This window comes from Somniosus microcephalus, chromosome 18 (assembly GCF_052327205.1).
Source record: "Somniosus microcephalus isolate GS21.2 chromosome 18, FLI_Smic_1.0, whole genome shotgun sequence".
NCBI classification, from domain to species: domain Eukaryota; kingdom Metazoa; phylum Chordata; class Chondrichthyes; order Squaliformes; family Somniosidae; genus Somniosus; species Somniosus microcephalus.
Genome location: NC_141004.1, coordinates 25,839,417 through 25,857,361, shown reverse-complemented (window position 1 = coordinate 25,857,361; position 17,945 = coordinate 25,839,417). Strand labels below are relative to the sequence as shown.

The 17,945-nt window shown below is 41.8% G+C and overlaps 1 protein-coding gene across 2 annotated transcripts in view; it reads right to left on the bottom strand.

Moving 5' to 3' along the window:
* The window catches only part of LOC147105148 (ras association domain-containing protein 5-like), a 160,799-nt gene that overhangs the window by 62,923 nt on the left and 79,931 nt on the right, over nt 1–17,945 (bottom strand). The window contains exon 1 of one of the 2 annotated variants that reach the window (XM_086011242.1): nt 7,934–8,483. The exons of the other annotated variant lie outside the window; for it this stretch is intronic. Within the exon in view, the coding sequence (XP_085867368.1) occupies nt 7,934–8,053 (120 nt within the window). The 5' untranslated portion in view covers nt 8,054–8,483. Of the gene's footprint in view, nt 1–7,933; nt 8,484–17,945 lie in introns of those variants that run through there. 2 annotated transcript variants of the gene reach the window in all.

Here is a 17,945-nt window from a genome sequence, read left to right as displayed (position 1 = left end):
CGGGTCCCCATGGCCCCCTAAAGCACAGCAAGGTGCTCTCAAGCCACTTCCAAGCGCTGGCCCCTTCTGGCCTGTGCAGCTTCAGGTGAGTGAGCAGCAGCCTGGTGCTCATCCTGCTGTTCCTGGTTCTGCTGCTGCCGCCTCTGCTGCTGGAGACCCTCTAATGGCAAAAAGGGAAGGAAAAAAAGGCGTCCCATGCTTCTCGTAGATGCCTCCACTGAGGAAGCGCTGAGTGAGGGTGGCGAGAGGGGCTTCCCAGGAGATCACATTGGAGAAGTGTGTGAGGCTCCAACCTTCCACAGCTGTGCCTAAGCCTTGAAGAAGTAGCCCCAAGCCTGCAGCAACAAGGTCCTTCAACATACAAATGCTCCCCATTTAAATCGCAGCTTTCCCGAATGACCTGCAGCTGACAGCAAGCAAGCCGGCAAGCTTCACGCCAGGTTTCATCAGCGGGGTTCCCCGCAGGCGTGTTTAGCGTGTGGAACCCCACAAAATCGCAACGGCCCCTGAAAATAGGTTTAAAGATGGTAATAATTGCTGATTAGTGTTCCGACGGCCAGTCCCGCCAGTGGCGGGCGGGACTGATTCGGGTCGCGGAGAAATGGCGGTCCGAAAGTCGAACGGGGCGGGGAATCAGGCCGGGGCGGTGGGGGGGTCGCGACCCCCTATTTCTGCGATTTTCGGCCCCCGCCAGCCTGAAAACCCGCTCAACGGCTGGCAGAAAATCGGGGCCATTACATCTAGTTCCCTCATCTAGATCATTAATATATATTGTGAATAGCTGAGGTCCAAGGGCCAATCCCTGCGGTACCCCACTAGTCACTGCCTGCCACTCGGAAAAAGACCCGTTTATTCCAACTCTTTGCTTTCTGTCTGCCAACCAGTTCTCTATCCAAGTCAATACCTTGCCCCCAATCCCATGTGCCTTAACTTTACACGCTAATCTCTTATGCGGGACCTTATCGAAAGCCTTCTGAAAGTCCAAATACACCACATCCACTGGTTCTCCCTTATCTATTTTACCAGTTACATCCTCAAAAAATTCCAGTAGATTAGTCAAGCACGATTTTCCTTTTGTAAATCCACGTTGACTTTGTCCGATCCTGTCACTGTTTTCCAAGTGCTCTGCTATTACATCTTTTATAATGGACTCTAGCATTTTCCCCACTACCGATGTCAGGCTTACTGGTCTGTAATTCCCCGTTTTCTCTCTACTACCTTTTTTGAATAGTGTGGTAACATTAGCTACCCTCCAATCCATGGGTACTGTTCCAGATTCCATCGAATGTTGGATGATCAGCAATGCATCTACTATTTCTAGGGCCACTTCCTTAAGTAGCCTACGATGTAGATTATCAGGCCCTGGGGATTTATCGGCCTTCAATCCCGTCAATTTCCCTAACACCATTTCCCTACAAATACTGATTTCTTTCAGTTCCTCCCTTTCATCAGACCCTATGTTCCCCAACATCTCTGGGAGGTTATTTGTGTCCTCCTTTGTGAAGACAGAACCAAAATATGTATTTAATTGGTCTGCCATTTCTTTGTTCCCCATTATAAATTCCCCTGATTCTGACTTCAAGGGACCTACGCTTGACTTCACCAATCTTTTTCTCTTCACATATCTATAAAAGCTTTTACAGTCAGTTTTTATGTTCCCTGCAAGCTTACTCTCATATTCTATTTTCCCCTTCTTAATTAATCCCTTTGTCCTCCTTTGCTGAATCCTAAACTGCTCCCAATCCTCAGCTTTACTGCTTTTTCTGGCCAATTTATATGTCCTCTCCTTGGATCTTATGCTATCCCTAATTTCCCTTGTTAGCCACGGTTGAGTCACCTTTTTTGTTTTATTTTTATGCCAAACTGGGATGAACAAATTCTGTAGTTCATCCATGCGGTCTTTGAATGTTTGCCATTGCCTATCCACCATCAACCCTTGGATGTACCAATAGTGCTGAAAAATGGAACACTTTCAGGTCGATGTCAGCTTCAAGCACTCTCAAGTCAGGTGCAACACAATTAGATGCTGACTAAAGCTGTTTAATATTATGTCCCAACAATGTGCATTAGCTGTAGCCTCAAAAGAACAATTCCAAATGCATTAATGTGCCATTTTTCAATTACCCATAACAGTTATCGTGTTGTTTTTCTGAGGGAGATTGCCAAAAGCAGAGTTTTGTGCTATGGGCTCACATCCACTGGAAACTAGATTGAGACTCTGCAAATGCATTTCAAATAGGACCCTTACAGTCAATAGAGACATTTTTCATCCTATTTGAACCCAGTTCCCAGACATGAAAGGTTAGTATCCAACCCATTGTCCCACCGGTCTCCATTTTAACTTCTAAAACTTTAATTCCTTTTGTGGAGTCACATGTGAAGAGTTACATTCTTTGGACATATTTCAAGGACATAATGTATAGCCACAGTTGTACAAGTGAAGTAGAGTCATTCCACTTCAATTAACCTTTCTTCCATCTTACGTGGTGATTGAACATAATCTGAGACTGTATCAGGTTAAGAAGAGATTTGGACTCTATAATAATGTCCTAATGTCCATGTTGATGTCTACTGAAATCTGGTAATGTGCAGTATTGCCGGATTTCAGTGGACAACAAAATTCAAATTGTTGAAATAGAAGCTTCATGAGGACTCCCAAGCCCCAAAATTCAAACAACTCTGCTGGGACCTTCATCAATATTGTACACTCTCCAGTATCATCATGTTTAAATCTCAGACTATATTGCACTTTGCACAACAGAATCCAGCAGAAATAAGCATGAAGATCAACTATTTGAAAAGGTTACAGTTAAATCGTTCAACAGTCTACAAATAAAATTGATGCCAGTATTCCATGCCATTATCATAAATACTTAAGTACTTATAATCTGATCAGTTGTTTTTTTCTCAGAAAGACAACATTGCAACTTGTTAAAATTAGCATATTCTTTTGAAACAGTGAGACAGACAAAAAGTTTACATTTTTCATAAAAAAGTGATTGTCACTGGAAATTGGCAAGACTGAACAGGACTATTAACCTCAAACTGTTCTATTTATGCCAAACAGCTAAAATGTATGTCTTGAATCAAACGAACTTCCTGTCCTACTTAACTGTACACTGGAGTAAAATTGTTGTTTTAATAACTGCTACATGAGCATCAGTCATTGCCATGGGTTGCTACTGTACCACATATCAACTAGCAGCAATATATGATTATCTAGAAACCAGGAACAATTATTCTAAACATTCACCTGAGATCATGCATTTGGGGAGGGCTAACAAGGCAAGGGAATACACAATGAATGGTAGGATATGGAGAAATGTAGAGGAACAGAGGGACCTTGGAGCGCATGTCCACAGATCCCTGAAGGTAGCAGGACAGGTAGATAAGGTGGTTAAGAAGGCACACAGGATACTTTCCTTTATTAGCCAAGGCATAGAATACAAGAGCAGAGAGGTTATGCTAGAACTGTATAAAACACTAGTTAGGCCACAGCTAGAGTAACGCATGCAGTTCTGGTCACCACATTACAGGAAAGATGTGATTGCACTAGAGAAGGTACAGAGGAGATTTACGAGGATGTTGCCAGGACTAGAGAATTTTAGCTATGAGGAAAGATTGGATAGGCTTGGTTTGTTTTCTTTGGAACAGAGGAGGCCAAGGGGAGACTTAATTAAGGTGTATAAAATTATGAGGGGCCTAGATAGAGTGGATAGGAAATACCTATTTCCCTTAGCAGAGATAACCAGGGGGCATAGTTTTAAAGTACTTGGTAGAAGGATTAGAGTGGTGTTGATGAGAACCTTTTTCACCTAAAGGGTGGTGGGAGTCTGGAACTCACTGCCTGAAAGGGTGATAGGGGCAGAAACCCTCATCACATTTTAAAAAGGTACTTGGATCTCCACTTGAAGTGCCGTAACCTGCAAGGCTACAGACCAAGAGCTGAAAGTGGGATTAGGCTGGAGAGCTCTTTTTCAACTGGCGCAAACACGATGGGCCGATTGGCCTCCTTCTGTGCCATAAATTTCTATGATCATACAACCACAAATACATTGCTAAATATTGTTAGATCATTGAATATATGTCTTACAACTCACTGCAAACTTACGTGTGCATTCTACCACACATGAACTAATGGAATAAGCACCCAAAACTCTGTAGCCTGCATGTACAGGAAAACAATCTTCATTCACGTTAAGATAAAACTACTTTGTACTCTATTAAATTTAATTGATTTGCCTCAGAGATCAACTGCTAAAGTTTCCTTTCTCTTTGCACCAGTATGTTTCCTATGAACCGTCCTCTCTGCACTGTTCACTACATTTCCTCGAATAAAAATGAATTGTGTGAAATTCGTTACTGGGATATTTACTTTGGTTGCTTTAATCATTGATATTACAATTCATGAATGATTTACATGAATGTTACTTTGGACTTTGAAACCAGTTTATTTAATATTAAATTTTCTCTAATCCTTATTCATAAGGTTTATAGCACGTGACTGATGAGCCCAAAAGATTACTGCTAACCAATCACACTATGGCGCCCTGTACAAGATATAGAAAAGTGGGCAACATCACGATGAAATGAAATAAATGTAGCAATAAAGCTGTTAAATAATGTCTGTGCACACGAATTATTCCTGACAATTGTGTACACACTTGTATTATTACTTCACTGATTGAAGAACAGCTTCATTATACACTGGAATAAATATTCATTTACAACTTTTATAAAGAAAGGTGTTCATTAATATTCTAGATCCATTACCTCCTTGAAGACATATTAAGAATTCTATTGGAATTTTTAACCACGTTTTCTTATCTTTCTTTTAAAATTTAGATTTTTGTTTGAACTGCAACTTTTCAAACAGATCATGGGCTTTCACTTTGCCCTTACACCCTTTCCCTATATTATGAATATTTTGTACTGTATAAAGAAAAGAATTTCACAAGCAATAAAAATGTTAATTAGCCCTGCCTATGTTTCTGCCACTAAATGAATCCTTGTCATTTGACCTTTATGGTTGCATTTCTTTTTGCATTAAATAGATAAGAGTAAAATGTTCGACCATTCAAAGAACATTTGGAATGTAGGAATGGAATGGTGCACTGATATAACAGAATATTGCGGCACTCTCAAAGACTGTACTTTGAAACACAAAAGCCGCTGCACCAAATGATCCAAGTTATATTAGTCCATATATCAACTCTTAAATGCATTGTATTTTTGGGAGTCAAATTTGCCAGTCTTGTTCTAACCACGAGCATTATTTGTAAGCAAAAGCTGTTTCATTTGGCTCAACCACCAAACAAGATCTGTACAAAGGCAAGACTTTTATTCCATTGTTGGTCCATGGCTGATAAATGTGTGCTGATAAATTCTGCCTAAGAAGAAGTTCCATACCAACTCATTTATTTTAATCTGCTTAGTTATGTTTGGGCCACTGTACACTGCAGAGACATGACCATGTGTGTGGGTGTAAGCAAGGCCAACTCAATTCTTAAACTTCTGTTGGAGGAGGAAACTTTCAAACAAACACAAAATTATTTTGCACAAACATGATGCATATTATAGAGGAGGGTGTGGTCAGGGAGTTTTCATGCAGGCTCAGTTCCTGGCAAGAACAGTCTGCTTCAAAAACCCCACCTCGGATCTTGCATGATGGCTGCTTTGGACTGTTTGAACCATGGCTGCTTTAACAAAAAAAATGTATCCAATTTTCTTATAGTCAAGCTAAATACACCTCTGTGTACAAACATGGTAAAGTGTCCTCCAAAATACCTTAATATAGCAATACCATCCTCTTAACAGCTTGTATTATTTAACTTAATTAGCAAACCTTTTGATCTAGTAACGATACTAAATTAACACCTGGGGATAAATTCCAAAATCATTTCTAAATCTGAATTAAGCATAGTTCCGATCATTTTGATGGCCCCTTCTAGGCAAGTACAATGACAGGATATTGTGACAAGCATCACCTGAAACCCAACTATAAAATCAATTATCAACACAAATCCAAAACCCAGCTTTATGTTCACTGTTCCAACAAAAAAGACAAAGTATATTCATAAATTCTGACCAGAAACACCTGAATTTTAAAAAGCAGAAGAATAGTCAGAATCTAAAACTGAAAAAAAATCAAAATGCTCTTGCCCACTAACTCGAAGCATGAACAAGAAAAGGTCACTCAGTCCAATAAGCCCATTCCTTCCACAGATTGTGGGACATTTGCCATGGACACCATCAACACATTTTATCTGCTATGGAAAGCACATGGGTTCACAACACCACACTGAGGGCAATGTTATGATGTATAAAGAAAAATAGTTCACCAACATTGGAATGTCTACTAAAAATGAGACTACTGAATTTTCCAAATATGCAGTAATACTTAAATCATATTTTGTAAGACTCTATTTGCATGAATACCAGTTACAAATCTCACTACTAAAGCATAAAGGGTATGAGCTATTTGTGTCTCAGTATGCGAGAGTTGAAATGTCATTTATTTTACATAAGCATATCATTTTTTTGCAAATTCTCATACTCCAAGTCTTAAATGTTCCTTTTTTGGTTTGATTCTTCAGCATCATTTACATGTTAACCTGCTGCTCTGGATATTCACATACACTACATGACCAGTCACAAATAAGGCTTCTGACAGGATGAGAATAATGTAGAGATGCAGTATGAATCGGCCCTAAGACTATTGCTGTGATGTTGGGGGGAAAAAAAAAAAAATCACAGAAAGCAAAGCAAAAGTCAAACTTTTAGAAGGCAGCAAATGACAATACATCACCCATAAAGGCGAGTGTTTTCTAGAGATGAACACAATAGTATCGGTTTTAGCACTAGATCTTAGTTTACACCAACTGGGCACAGGGGGGCTGAAATCCAGAATGTATTGCTTATCAATGTCATTACTGAGTAAATCTCTTATTAACTAGTGGTAGCATTGTTACTTTTATGTACTCTTTAGGTGAAGATGTGTGACAAATTTACATTGCTGGAGAAAGAACTATGGAAAATTAAACCAGTCTCACTCTCAGTTGCAGGGGATTTCCGAGAGTATAACACTTTGCATGACAATCCAGTGGATTTTTAAAAATCTAAAACTTCAAGGTGGCTACATTAATGCATTACTAAAGCTAATACACGGCACATAACATTTTCCTGGAATTTTGCATTTCTTCTAAAATCGGCAAGATTAGATTTGGCAGTTGACACTGAAAGTCTTTTCCTACCAAATGTGCAAAGAGTGACCTATTAAAAGCCAAATCATTCATGTGAAACACATTAAACTGGTATCTGTTGAAGTTTCGGGGGGGGGGGGGGGGGGGGTGGAAGCAATCAGCATTTTACTCAAAACTGCTCAGTCCACAAATAGTTTTTGTAAGTTTTAATTATAATGAATCTCTAATTCTTTAATAACTGCATCTGCTTTAAAGCAAACTACAGTATATCGTAGCATATTCATTTGACACATTTAATTCTGCTTGAAAAAGATAAGTTAAGTCACATCACTACCTACTAGAAATCTAATTTTAACTAGTGTCCGCTGTTGTGATTAAAGTACGACAAATGATTTGAAAGGATATCTGGGGTACAGATTCTTGTACGTTAAATAGGCTGATTGCTGTCTGAATGAAGGGAGCACCAATTTGAATCTCAAAAAACTGGTACTTTCACCATGCAATTTTGTAAAATACTGATTAAAGCAGACCAATTTTGGTGTCCTGTCTGAAGCCAGTTACTGCCAAGCAGTTGAGGTTCCTACCTTTCTTTCAATATTAACAATTTTACATGCTAAATGGTTTCAATGCAACAAAAGATATTCTCGAAGTTATTGCAATCCAACAGTGGACGACTTACTGATTTCATAGTCATTACAGCACTTAATTCACAGTATATAAAAAAAAGTTACCTTTTCTAAAAGCTTTTTCTGAGGTTTCCTGAAGAATGAGGTCTTGGCAGTAAAGAAGCAGTCTTCTAAGTCTTCATCTTGGCTGCAATATCCACTGCTCATACTGGTATTCCACGTCATCCAATGACTTAATTTGGTGGTCAAAAATCATCAGAATATCCTAGAGGATTTAGTGTGCCATTTAACAGACCTGCGAGCTTAAAACACAGGACCACTGTACTGTGATTTCCCAATACAGACAGGAGTTGCCTTGCATAAGGCAGGAAAAGGGCATCATACAATACATACACGCAGATTCTTCACTATTCCTGGACCAGCTGCAGCTGTTTGCTTTTACTTCAGTTGCTGTTAATGTTTAACAATTTAATCCTCTATGCGCTTTAAGTCTTCGCCTCTGTCACCAAATTACTGTATTTACACATGGGCTGTGTACCTATCTTTCACTGCTGGCAGCCGGCTTAACATGGTGTAGTTGACAGCCTGACTGTGGAGCTGTTGGCTGCTGTGCTGCACACCATCTGTGGCTAATCAGCTATCTGCATGCATACACGAGCTGAGTGAGGTCAGCTCCTTCCTGCCTTCTAGTTCTATGTGTTTCAACAAAGCAAAGCCACTTCCTGCTGCAAGATTTAAAATACTAAGTTCACACATACATGTTGATTTATTACAGCCATTTTAAGTGCCCCTGAAATTCTCACAAAATGCATATGGCATTGCATTTATAAGCAGCTGTGACATTCTTAAAGAATGCACATAGCATTTAAACACTCCTACCCTGTTAGTGTAATCTGGAACAGAATTAAAATGATCAGCAATGCTTCATTAATCCAACTTCCAAAAAACACAAACCCACTATGTCCTCACATCTTGCATGTAATATGACTGTCATAGAATTGCAGAATATATGAATACAAGCTAATTCACTTAACAGCAAAGCCCTTTAAATGGGCAGGCTCATCTGGTGAAATGTCTTGCAACATTTCTAACCATGACACAATGATGTAGTTGCATCACTGACTGGATTGCCTGATACATTTTTAAAAATTTGCAAAAATTGAAACTATGACAACTCTAGCATCTGTTGCCATGGAAATTTAGCCTGGAGTCAAGAGAGCAGCATTTGAATGTAATAAAATTGCACCAGGAAGTTTGTCTTTCCAAAAACTTCATAATGTAACAACAGTTCTTTCAGAGCATTGTCTTTGTATTTACCAACTTTAAAGTCAAATAGAAACTAGGAAAATGAAAAATTCTTAAAAAGGAGTTATTTTTGGTTACTGAAAATGCAAAAACTAGTTCTAGATCATCCTTCTTAAATTAATAGCTTATTTGCCTATAAATTAAGAATTAAGTCAGTAGTAAAAGTTAACATGTAGTCTACTCTTCGGCAGAAGAGGCTTGCAGGGCCGTATGGCCTACTTCTGCTCCTATTTCTTAAGTTCTTCCTTAATTATTGGGTCATAGCTCCATTAAATTCCATTATGAAGTGATGCCCATCGATATTTAGTGCATTTTTTTGTGTCAAACAGGAAAGAAAACACTCGCATTTATATAGCATCTTTCACGTTCTCAGGAAGTCCCAAGCGATTCACAGCCAATGAAGTGTATTTGAAGTGTAGTCACTATTGTACTGCAAGGTCCCACAAACAGCAATGAGATCAAATGACCAGATAATCGGTTTCAGTGGTGTTGAGGGATAAACGTTTGTCAGGACACCAGAAGAGCATTTCTACTTCCACCCAAGACATACTCGGTTTAACATTTCACCTAAAAGACGGCACCTTTGACAGTGCAGCACTCCTTCAGTACTGCACTGAAGTGTCAATCTAGATTATATGCTCAAATCTTTGGAGTGGGACGTGAACCCATAACCTTCTGACTCTGAGGTCAGAGGTGAGAGCAGCAACACTAAGCCAAGGGCTAGCAACAGATAATTGGTGTGCTAAGGATTAAAAACATTGAAGCAAGTTAACCCAATGGCTTAAGGACTTTATCTATCTAATGGCTGAGCCATATTGACCATATCTGACCCCAGGCCTATACTGAATTATCTGAAATCAGTCAGGGATGCTATAATTAGCCCTGAAGCCCTTGGGTTATGGAGGGGGAAAATGACCTCTGCTGGCAGTGCACTTGTGTGGATATTAGTTCATGATAGAGAATCCAGCATGGCTGTTATGACTTTATGGATGATTAGCCTGAAAATAGTCACTGCCAAAGCTTACACGTAAAGAATGTCACGTGAGCTACCAAAGGGCATCTGGCATCTATTGTACCATACCCAGGGAAGCCGTCAAAGTCTTGAAGAACAGAGGGGGAAAAAAAGGAATAAAACAACCTGGCAGCTACAGACCATGCTTTGTAGATATATCAGTGGGATGTACCCTGGTTACTAATGGGAAGGGGGGGAAATAAATTCAATTTAATATTTTTGAAAAGACTAAAGCCAGGCATGCTTTATTGTATTTAATTTAAATTTTGAATTCTTCTAAATCTTTATTATTTCAAGGCAACTCACAATACAATTAGCGGCTACACTTACTAATGGTAAGATAGCACCACTCTGACTTCATGAATGATTCAGTATGATGTATAACTAAGCTATAGGATCTCTATGGACATCTTGACTCAAAGTAGGACTGAAAGTTGCATCATAATAAAAAGTGATTGGGTACATTCAGTTTCACAAATGTTTAATTCTTTTATCTCAAAAATGGAATGAATTTCATATCCAGAAGCAATTTATTTTGGTGAACACCACTGATTTTAACAAAATGAATTGTGGGGAAATACAACTTCGACTTGGATTTCCAGCTAAGATTAAGAATTAAGAAAATTTATACTGGGTGCAGTTAAAAAATAGTTTGAGGTTTAAAAGTTCCAGAAATAGTCACATATCAGGTATTCAGAAATAGTCACATATCAGGTATCCATTTTAGTGGAACTAATTACACTGCATCGAAAGCAAAAGCAGTTCTGACGAAAGGTTATCGACCTGAAACGTTAATTCTGTTTTGTTGAGTCTGAGTGTTCCAGATATGCTTAATATAAATCACTGGACACAGACAACAAGAATAACTAAAACAGGTCTTTACTAATCGAAGGTCAGGGCTGAACTGCTTAGCAAATTACTACACAGAGTCACCACCGGTACTACAATATACAGTAGCCAAGAGAAAGTAGTCCATCTCAAGGTAGTCTCTTAAGGTGGTACAGGTTACATACACCACAATTCCTCCCTTTTTAGCTTAACAGTGTACATCCCCATTTAAACATAACATGGATAACATATATACAACTTCATGCAAAACTGTTCAAAGATTCAGTCTCTGAGGAGGCCTCCTGATCCGAGTTGGATAACGCCTTTCAGGGGTCTCTGGTTCTTGTTGCTGGGGTGACTCATGTAGTTGATTTTCTATGGATTGGACATCATCAGATACATTGGCGTCTGAGGTAGATGCTTCAGGTTCACTAACTTCTTCTACTGGTGCCTCTGTCGTAGTCATGGGTTCGACCCTTGTTCTCGATTCTACCAGTTGGTCAGCATGACGTCGTATTACGGTTTCACCAATATCTACCGTGTACATCAGGGGTCCTTGTCTGGCACGAATTGTTCCCGACTGCCATTTCTCATTCTTATAGTCCCGGGCTAACACTGGTTGTCCTATTTCGAAACTCCGAGTGGTCCTGTTATTTATGTGCTGGAACTGTTTGTTTTCTACTTCCCTCCGCACATTTGGTTTTAACAAGTCCAACCTGGACCGCAACCTCCTGTTATAGAACATCATGGCAGGGCTTTGATTTGTCACTGCATGAGTGGCGTTTCGATATGCCATTAGGAAATTGTCCACCTTGTGTTGTAGTGGAATCTGGTCTTCGCTCATGGCCTTTATCGCCTTTTTGAACGTTTGTACAAATCTCTCGGCCAACCCATTTGTAGCCGGATGATATGGAGCAGAAGTATAATGTTTCACCCCATTCTTCATGAATTTCTGGAATTCATCTGACACGAACTGCGGTCCATTGTCTGAACATATTTGTTCTGGCAGTCCATTTCTTGCGAATATCGTTCTTAGAACTGCGGTCGTCTTTTCTGAGGTAGTGGTCGCCACCTTAATCACTTCTGGCCATTTAGAATGTGCGTCTACCGCAATTAAAAACATGGAGTCCATGAATGGACCTGCGAAGTCAATATGTACACGTTGCCATGGGGTTGAAGGCCATTCCCATGGATGCAGCGGTGCAATTGGAGGTGCATTTTGAACTTTTTGGCACCCTGAGCAGCTTTGAGTCAGATCCTCTATCTGTTGGTCGATACCCGGCCACCACACATAAGCCCTAGCAAGGCTTTTCATCTTGACTCCCCCCAGATGACCTTCATGCAGTTCCTTTAGAACTCTCTCCCTTAATTTAGGAGGAATAATCACCCGTGTTCCATACATCACTGTTGCTTGACAGACGGACAGCTGTTCTCGTCTGGCTGAGAATGCCGGTAACAGTGGTTCACCATGAGCTGGCCAGCCTTTCACTGTCAATTCGTAGACCCGAGACAATGTCGGGTCGTTCCTGGTTTCTCTCTCAGTACTTGCATTGGTGACTGGTAAACATTCGATGATGGTTGAGTGAAATAGCTCAACAGGGTCAACTGTCGGTGCCTCTTCCGCTGTAGGTAGTGGCAGGCGCGACAGCCCATCAGCATTACCATGTTGCTTTGTACCTTTGAATTCGATCTGATATTGATGTGCCCCTAGGAAAAGGGACCATCTCTGGAGCCTCTGCGCTGTCATCACCGAAACACCCTTCTTAGGGTTAAAAATGGAAACCAACGGCTGGTGGTCTGTCAGCAGCGTAAACTTTTGCCCTTGCAGGTAATGATTAATTTTTTTTTACTCCCCACACAAGGCTGAGAGCCTCCCTATCTATCGGAGCATAGTTGCGCTCAGCGGAGGTCAATGATCTGGATGCGAATGCGACTGGTCTTTCCAAGCCATTTGGCAACTTGTGAGAGCACTGCCCCAATACCATATGGAGAAGCATCACAAGCTAACCGAATAGGCAGCATTGGGTTAAAGTGAGCCAACACTTCCTTAGAGGTGATCAATGCCTTGCCTTTGTGAAAGGCCCGCTTACAGTCCTCGCTCCACTTCCATGGCACTCCCTTCTGCAAAAGAGCGTTCAGCGGGTGTAGCACCGTGGATAAATTTGGCAGAAACTTATGGTAATAGTTAATCAACCCTAGGAACGACCTCAACTGGGATACATTCTCCGGAGCGGGAGCCTTCACAACAGTTTCGATCTTGTCAGGTGACTTGTGAAGCCCCTCCTGGTCAATGACGTGACCACAGTATGAGATTTGCTTCTGAAAGAACTCACATTTCTGGTGATTAACTCGAAGTCCATATTCTTTCAATCTGTTGAGCACCTGTTCCAAATTTGCAAGGTGTTCCTCATCATCATTTCCTGTAATCAGAATGTCGTTCAGGTAACATTGTGTGCCTGGAATTCCCTGTAATACCTGCGCCATGGCCCTTTGCCAAATCGCTGGAGCCGATGCCACTCCAAAAACCAGTCTATTATACCGATATAAGCCCTTATGCGTGTTGATCGTGAGATACTGGCGTGACGCTTCATCAACTTCCATCTGTAAATACGCCTGCACCAGGTCTATCTTGGTGAAGTGTTTCCTGCCAGCCAACGAAGCGAAGATATCCTCAATCCGTGGAAGCGGATATTGCACCGTGTGAAGCACCGGATTAACAGTGATCTTGAAATCGCCACAGATGCGAACCTTCCCTGGTTCCCCCGGTTTGTTACTCGATGAACGCTTCATGACGGGAACAATGGGCGTGGCCCATTCACTCCAGTCCACCTTTGACAGTACTCCGGACCGTTCTAGTCCTTCCAGCTCAGCTTCCACAGCAGGTCGTATCGCATAAGGTACCGGTCTGGCTTTGAAAAATTTCGGGTTTGCATGTTCTTCAACTTTGATGTTTGCCGTAATTCCTTTCAGTGTTCCCAGTCCCTGCTGGAACACCTCTTTAGCATCGTCCAATATTCTGGACAGTCGTTTAGGTTTGACATCTTCCTTTTTGCCGGAATCTACAGTTAGTGCTTTTAAGGAATGCCAGTCCATATTTATTCTCCTGATCCATTCCCGTCCCAGTAATGGTGGACCTCCCTCAGGTAACACATATAAGTCCATTCCTCGGCTTTCTTTATCCTTGTGAACCACCTTTACCTTTATCTTTCCAATGGGGTATATTCTTTGCCCCGTGTATGTTTTCAAAACAATCTCCGTATCCCTTAAGGGAATGTGTGGAAATAACCTTTTGTAATCTTGCTTATTCATGACCATCAATGCCGATCCAGTGTCCAATTCCATCTTCACTTGGACTCCTGCTATCTGAAGTGTGACCCAGATAGTTTGGTGGTCTGCTGTGTTACCCACATTATGTATTCTTAGACAACCCAGTTCCTTACTGCTGGAGTCTGAATCCGTCTTCTGTTCATCCGAACTGTTCTCCGTCACCTTGTGTACCTTTTTGCACTTTTCCTGCGGTGACTTTTTGCTGCTGGTCTTCTTACCTGACCGGCATACTTTAGCTATGTGACCGAGCTTACCACATTTTCTGCATTCCTGATTTTTGAACCAGCACTGATTCTGATCGTGCGTTGTCCTTCCGCAACGATAACACTTTACTGCACCCAATGCCATTTGATTGGTGCTGAGTTCCGATGACCTTAGTTGCATTTCCGCAGTGCCTCTTGCTGCGGCCTCGTGCGATGCTGCAATGGTGACAGCTTTCTCAAGCATAAGGTCCTTTTCTTCTAGCAGACGCTTTTGTGTTCCTTCTTTTAATAATCCACACACGAATTTATCTCTGAGCATCTGCTAGTCCTGTACCAAACTGACAGTACTTTGATAGCTTACACAGTTCAATTAAGAATTCAGCGTTGCTTTCCTCTTTCAGCTGTGTTCTGCTGTAAAATTTAAATCGTTCTGCTATCATCAGCGGCATGGGGTTTAAATGTTCTTGCAGGATCGTAACAATTTTCGCGAAAGTCTGATCCGCCGGTTTATCTGGTGTTATCAGATGCTTCAATAACCCGTACGTCTTCGCCCCCATTGAGTTTAATAATGTTATTGCTTTATCATCTGGTACTTCATTTGCTGTACAATAAACTCCAATGCGTTCTACATACGTGGCCCAATCTTCAACATCACTATCAAAAGCAGTGATGTTACCGTGTTTAGGCATCCTTGAATTTTTTATTTTTTTTTATTTTCCCAAGATGGCGGCTTCCCGCACTTGGCGGCTTTTCCCGCGCTTGTCTTCTTCCCCCGCCGACTACAATGGCGGCTTCCCGCGCTTGGCGGCTTGTCCCGCGCTTGTCTTCTTCCCCCGCTGGCTACAATGGCGCTGACCGCGCTGTTGCCGTTCTCGCCTCCCAGCGGTTCTTACTTTCCCCCGACGCTGCTTTTGCTCCCCCGCGGTTCTCATGGGCATCAACGCTTCCCTTGTTGCTGCGCCTCTCAGCCCCAATTGCAGCCCGGCCCTTTACACCGGCTGCGGTCAAGTTCTCCGCGGTTCTCATGGCCTTAACGCTACGCCTCTCGGCCCCGATTGCAGCCCGGTCCTTTTCACTGGCTGCGGTCGAGTTCTCCGCCCTTTTTCCTCCGGTTTCCCTCCCCTTCTCCACTGACAACGCGGCCGACTTTCTGCCCGTGTCGCTAGATCGGCTTACCCACCACCGTGGTAGAAGGATGATCACTGCCTGTCGCTGATGGAGGACTTCGTGGTCAGTAATTTCCCCGGGTTCTCGATGCCTCCCGTGCGAATGCGGTGCTCAGCAGGATGATGAGGGCGGATGCCTCTTCTCGACGCCCGTTCTGGGGACGAAGCTGCCTTGGATGCAAACTGCCGCAGGGTAAGATCGGACTCGTCGCCACTGTTGAGTCTGAGTGTTCCAGATATGCTTAATATAAATCACTGGACACAGACAACAAGAATAACTAAAACAGGTCTTTACTAATCGAAGGTCAGGGCTGAACTGCTTAGCAAATTACTACACAGAGTTTATATACCGGTGTGGTCATCACCGGTACTACAATATACAGTAGCCAAGAGAAAGTAGTCCATCTCTTAAGGTAGTCTCTTAAGGTGGTACAGGTTACATACACCACATGTTTCTCTCGCCAAAGATGCTGCCTGACCTGCTGAGTATTTTCAGCATTTTCCATTTTTATTTAATTATACTGTATCTCTGTTGAGGAATTGGCTGCACATTTTATTATACTGCTCGCCAAAAAAAAAATCTATATAACATTATTTCCAATGGCATAGCAATGCAGTACTTCATTTTATTGTAAATAATTTAGTTAGAATTTATTGTCCTATAGTTCCAATGTAAATTACTACTCAGACTGAATGACCTGCTATTTGCACTGTTGTCTTGTAAACTCAAAACTAATGAAGAAATTATTTGTTCTGTATCTGTACATTTTCCTTCCCCTTTTACCTCCATTACCACCAAGAATCCAGTACATTCTTGGCAAACATTTTCTGAAAGAATACAAATCACTGGTTGCTTATTTTAATTGTAAATGAGTAACTGGAACACAACCTTTGATACATTCATCTTCTCTGCTCATTATTGTCACTCAGGTTTGGCTCCATTAAACCATTTACCACATTACCTCAGTTTTGTTCTTTATATCAACGGTATTAAACAAAAGGAGGATCTGTTACAAATATGACAACGCACTGGAAATGCAGTGCATCTTACAGTTCAGCCTGCTAGTTATTCTTTTCTATGAGTCTGCTACGGGTCTGTACAAACTGGATTAAAAGCACACTCCTGTGTCACTCCCGTCAGTTGACACACATCCTCAGAGACTGACCTCAGAGCCTGCACATAGGTGTGATGTCCCTTGAACATCCTTCCCTTCAGGTGATATTTATGAGATCTGGGTCAGTCAGCTTTTGTACTAATCAAGGCAATATTATTTCAAACATGTTTGTTTTATGTAAGTTCAAACACATAGGCCGCGATTTTGCCGGCGCTCAGAGGGCGGGTTTGGAGGCAGGTCAGAGGTTAAAGTCATTTTGATTGACAGCGGGTTCCGCACCCGCCGTCATCCCGCCTCCACACAACCTTCCTGAGTGTTGGGTCCCCAATTTGCGAATGGACCCGACACCTAGCGGCGGGAAATAGATTAAAGGCAATTAATTGCCTATTAACAGGTACTTGAGCAGTTTTCAGGGTCTTTTTCGATTTTCCAGCTTCTGGGTCAGGTTTTACAACGTCCGGACAACACGCCAGGTAAGTGTGGCGTGTTGGGAGTCTGGTCTGATGTCTGCGAAAAGTTGACGGCTGCAGAATGGTGTCAAGGATGCCATGTTGCACATGGTGAGTTTCAGAGCAAAGAAAATGCTGGTTACTGCATTTTTAATACATATACAGGTTTCTTTAGCTTACAAGTTTTTAAATCCAACTTTATTGCCAATGCCACCTCATTGGGAGAACCTCTCTCACCAGTGACAGATCGCTTGTCATCTCACCTGCAGCTGCCATCTATTCCAGCAACATCGGAGCCAATGAAACAATCAGACCATGGTCCTCTGAATCCTTCCACAATCACCCCCAACACCAACAACATCACCTTCACCGCCATCACCTGATGCTGCACTGGACACAGGAAATCAGCCCCTAACAACATTGCTGCTCGGGAGGCCAGCGATGGCATCACCATGGCCAGACTTTCTTCACTTGATGCTGTAAACCCTGGCTGCCACATGATACGCCAGGTTGACACCATTCCACACCAGCACCATGAAGCATCCCTTTAATGTCCAAGCCATTCCATGCACATACATCACTGTAGCGGGGCGGGCCGGGGGTGGGGAGTTATGACTGAACAATCACTGGAACTCAGTAAGACACTTCTCAATATGCGCTCAGATCTGTCCAATAAGGGACACTTTTGAAAAAGAGATTTCACTATGACAAC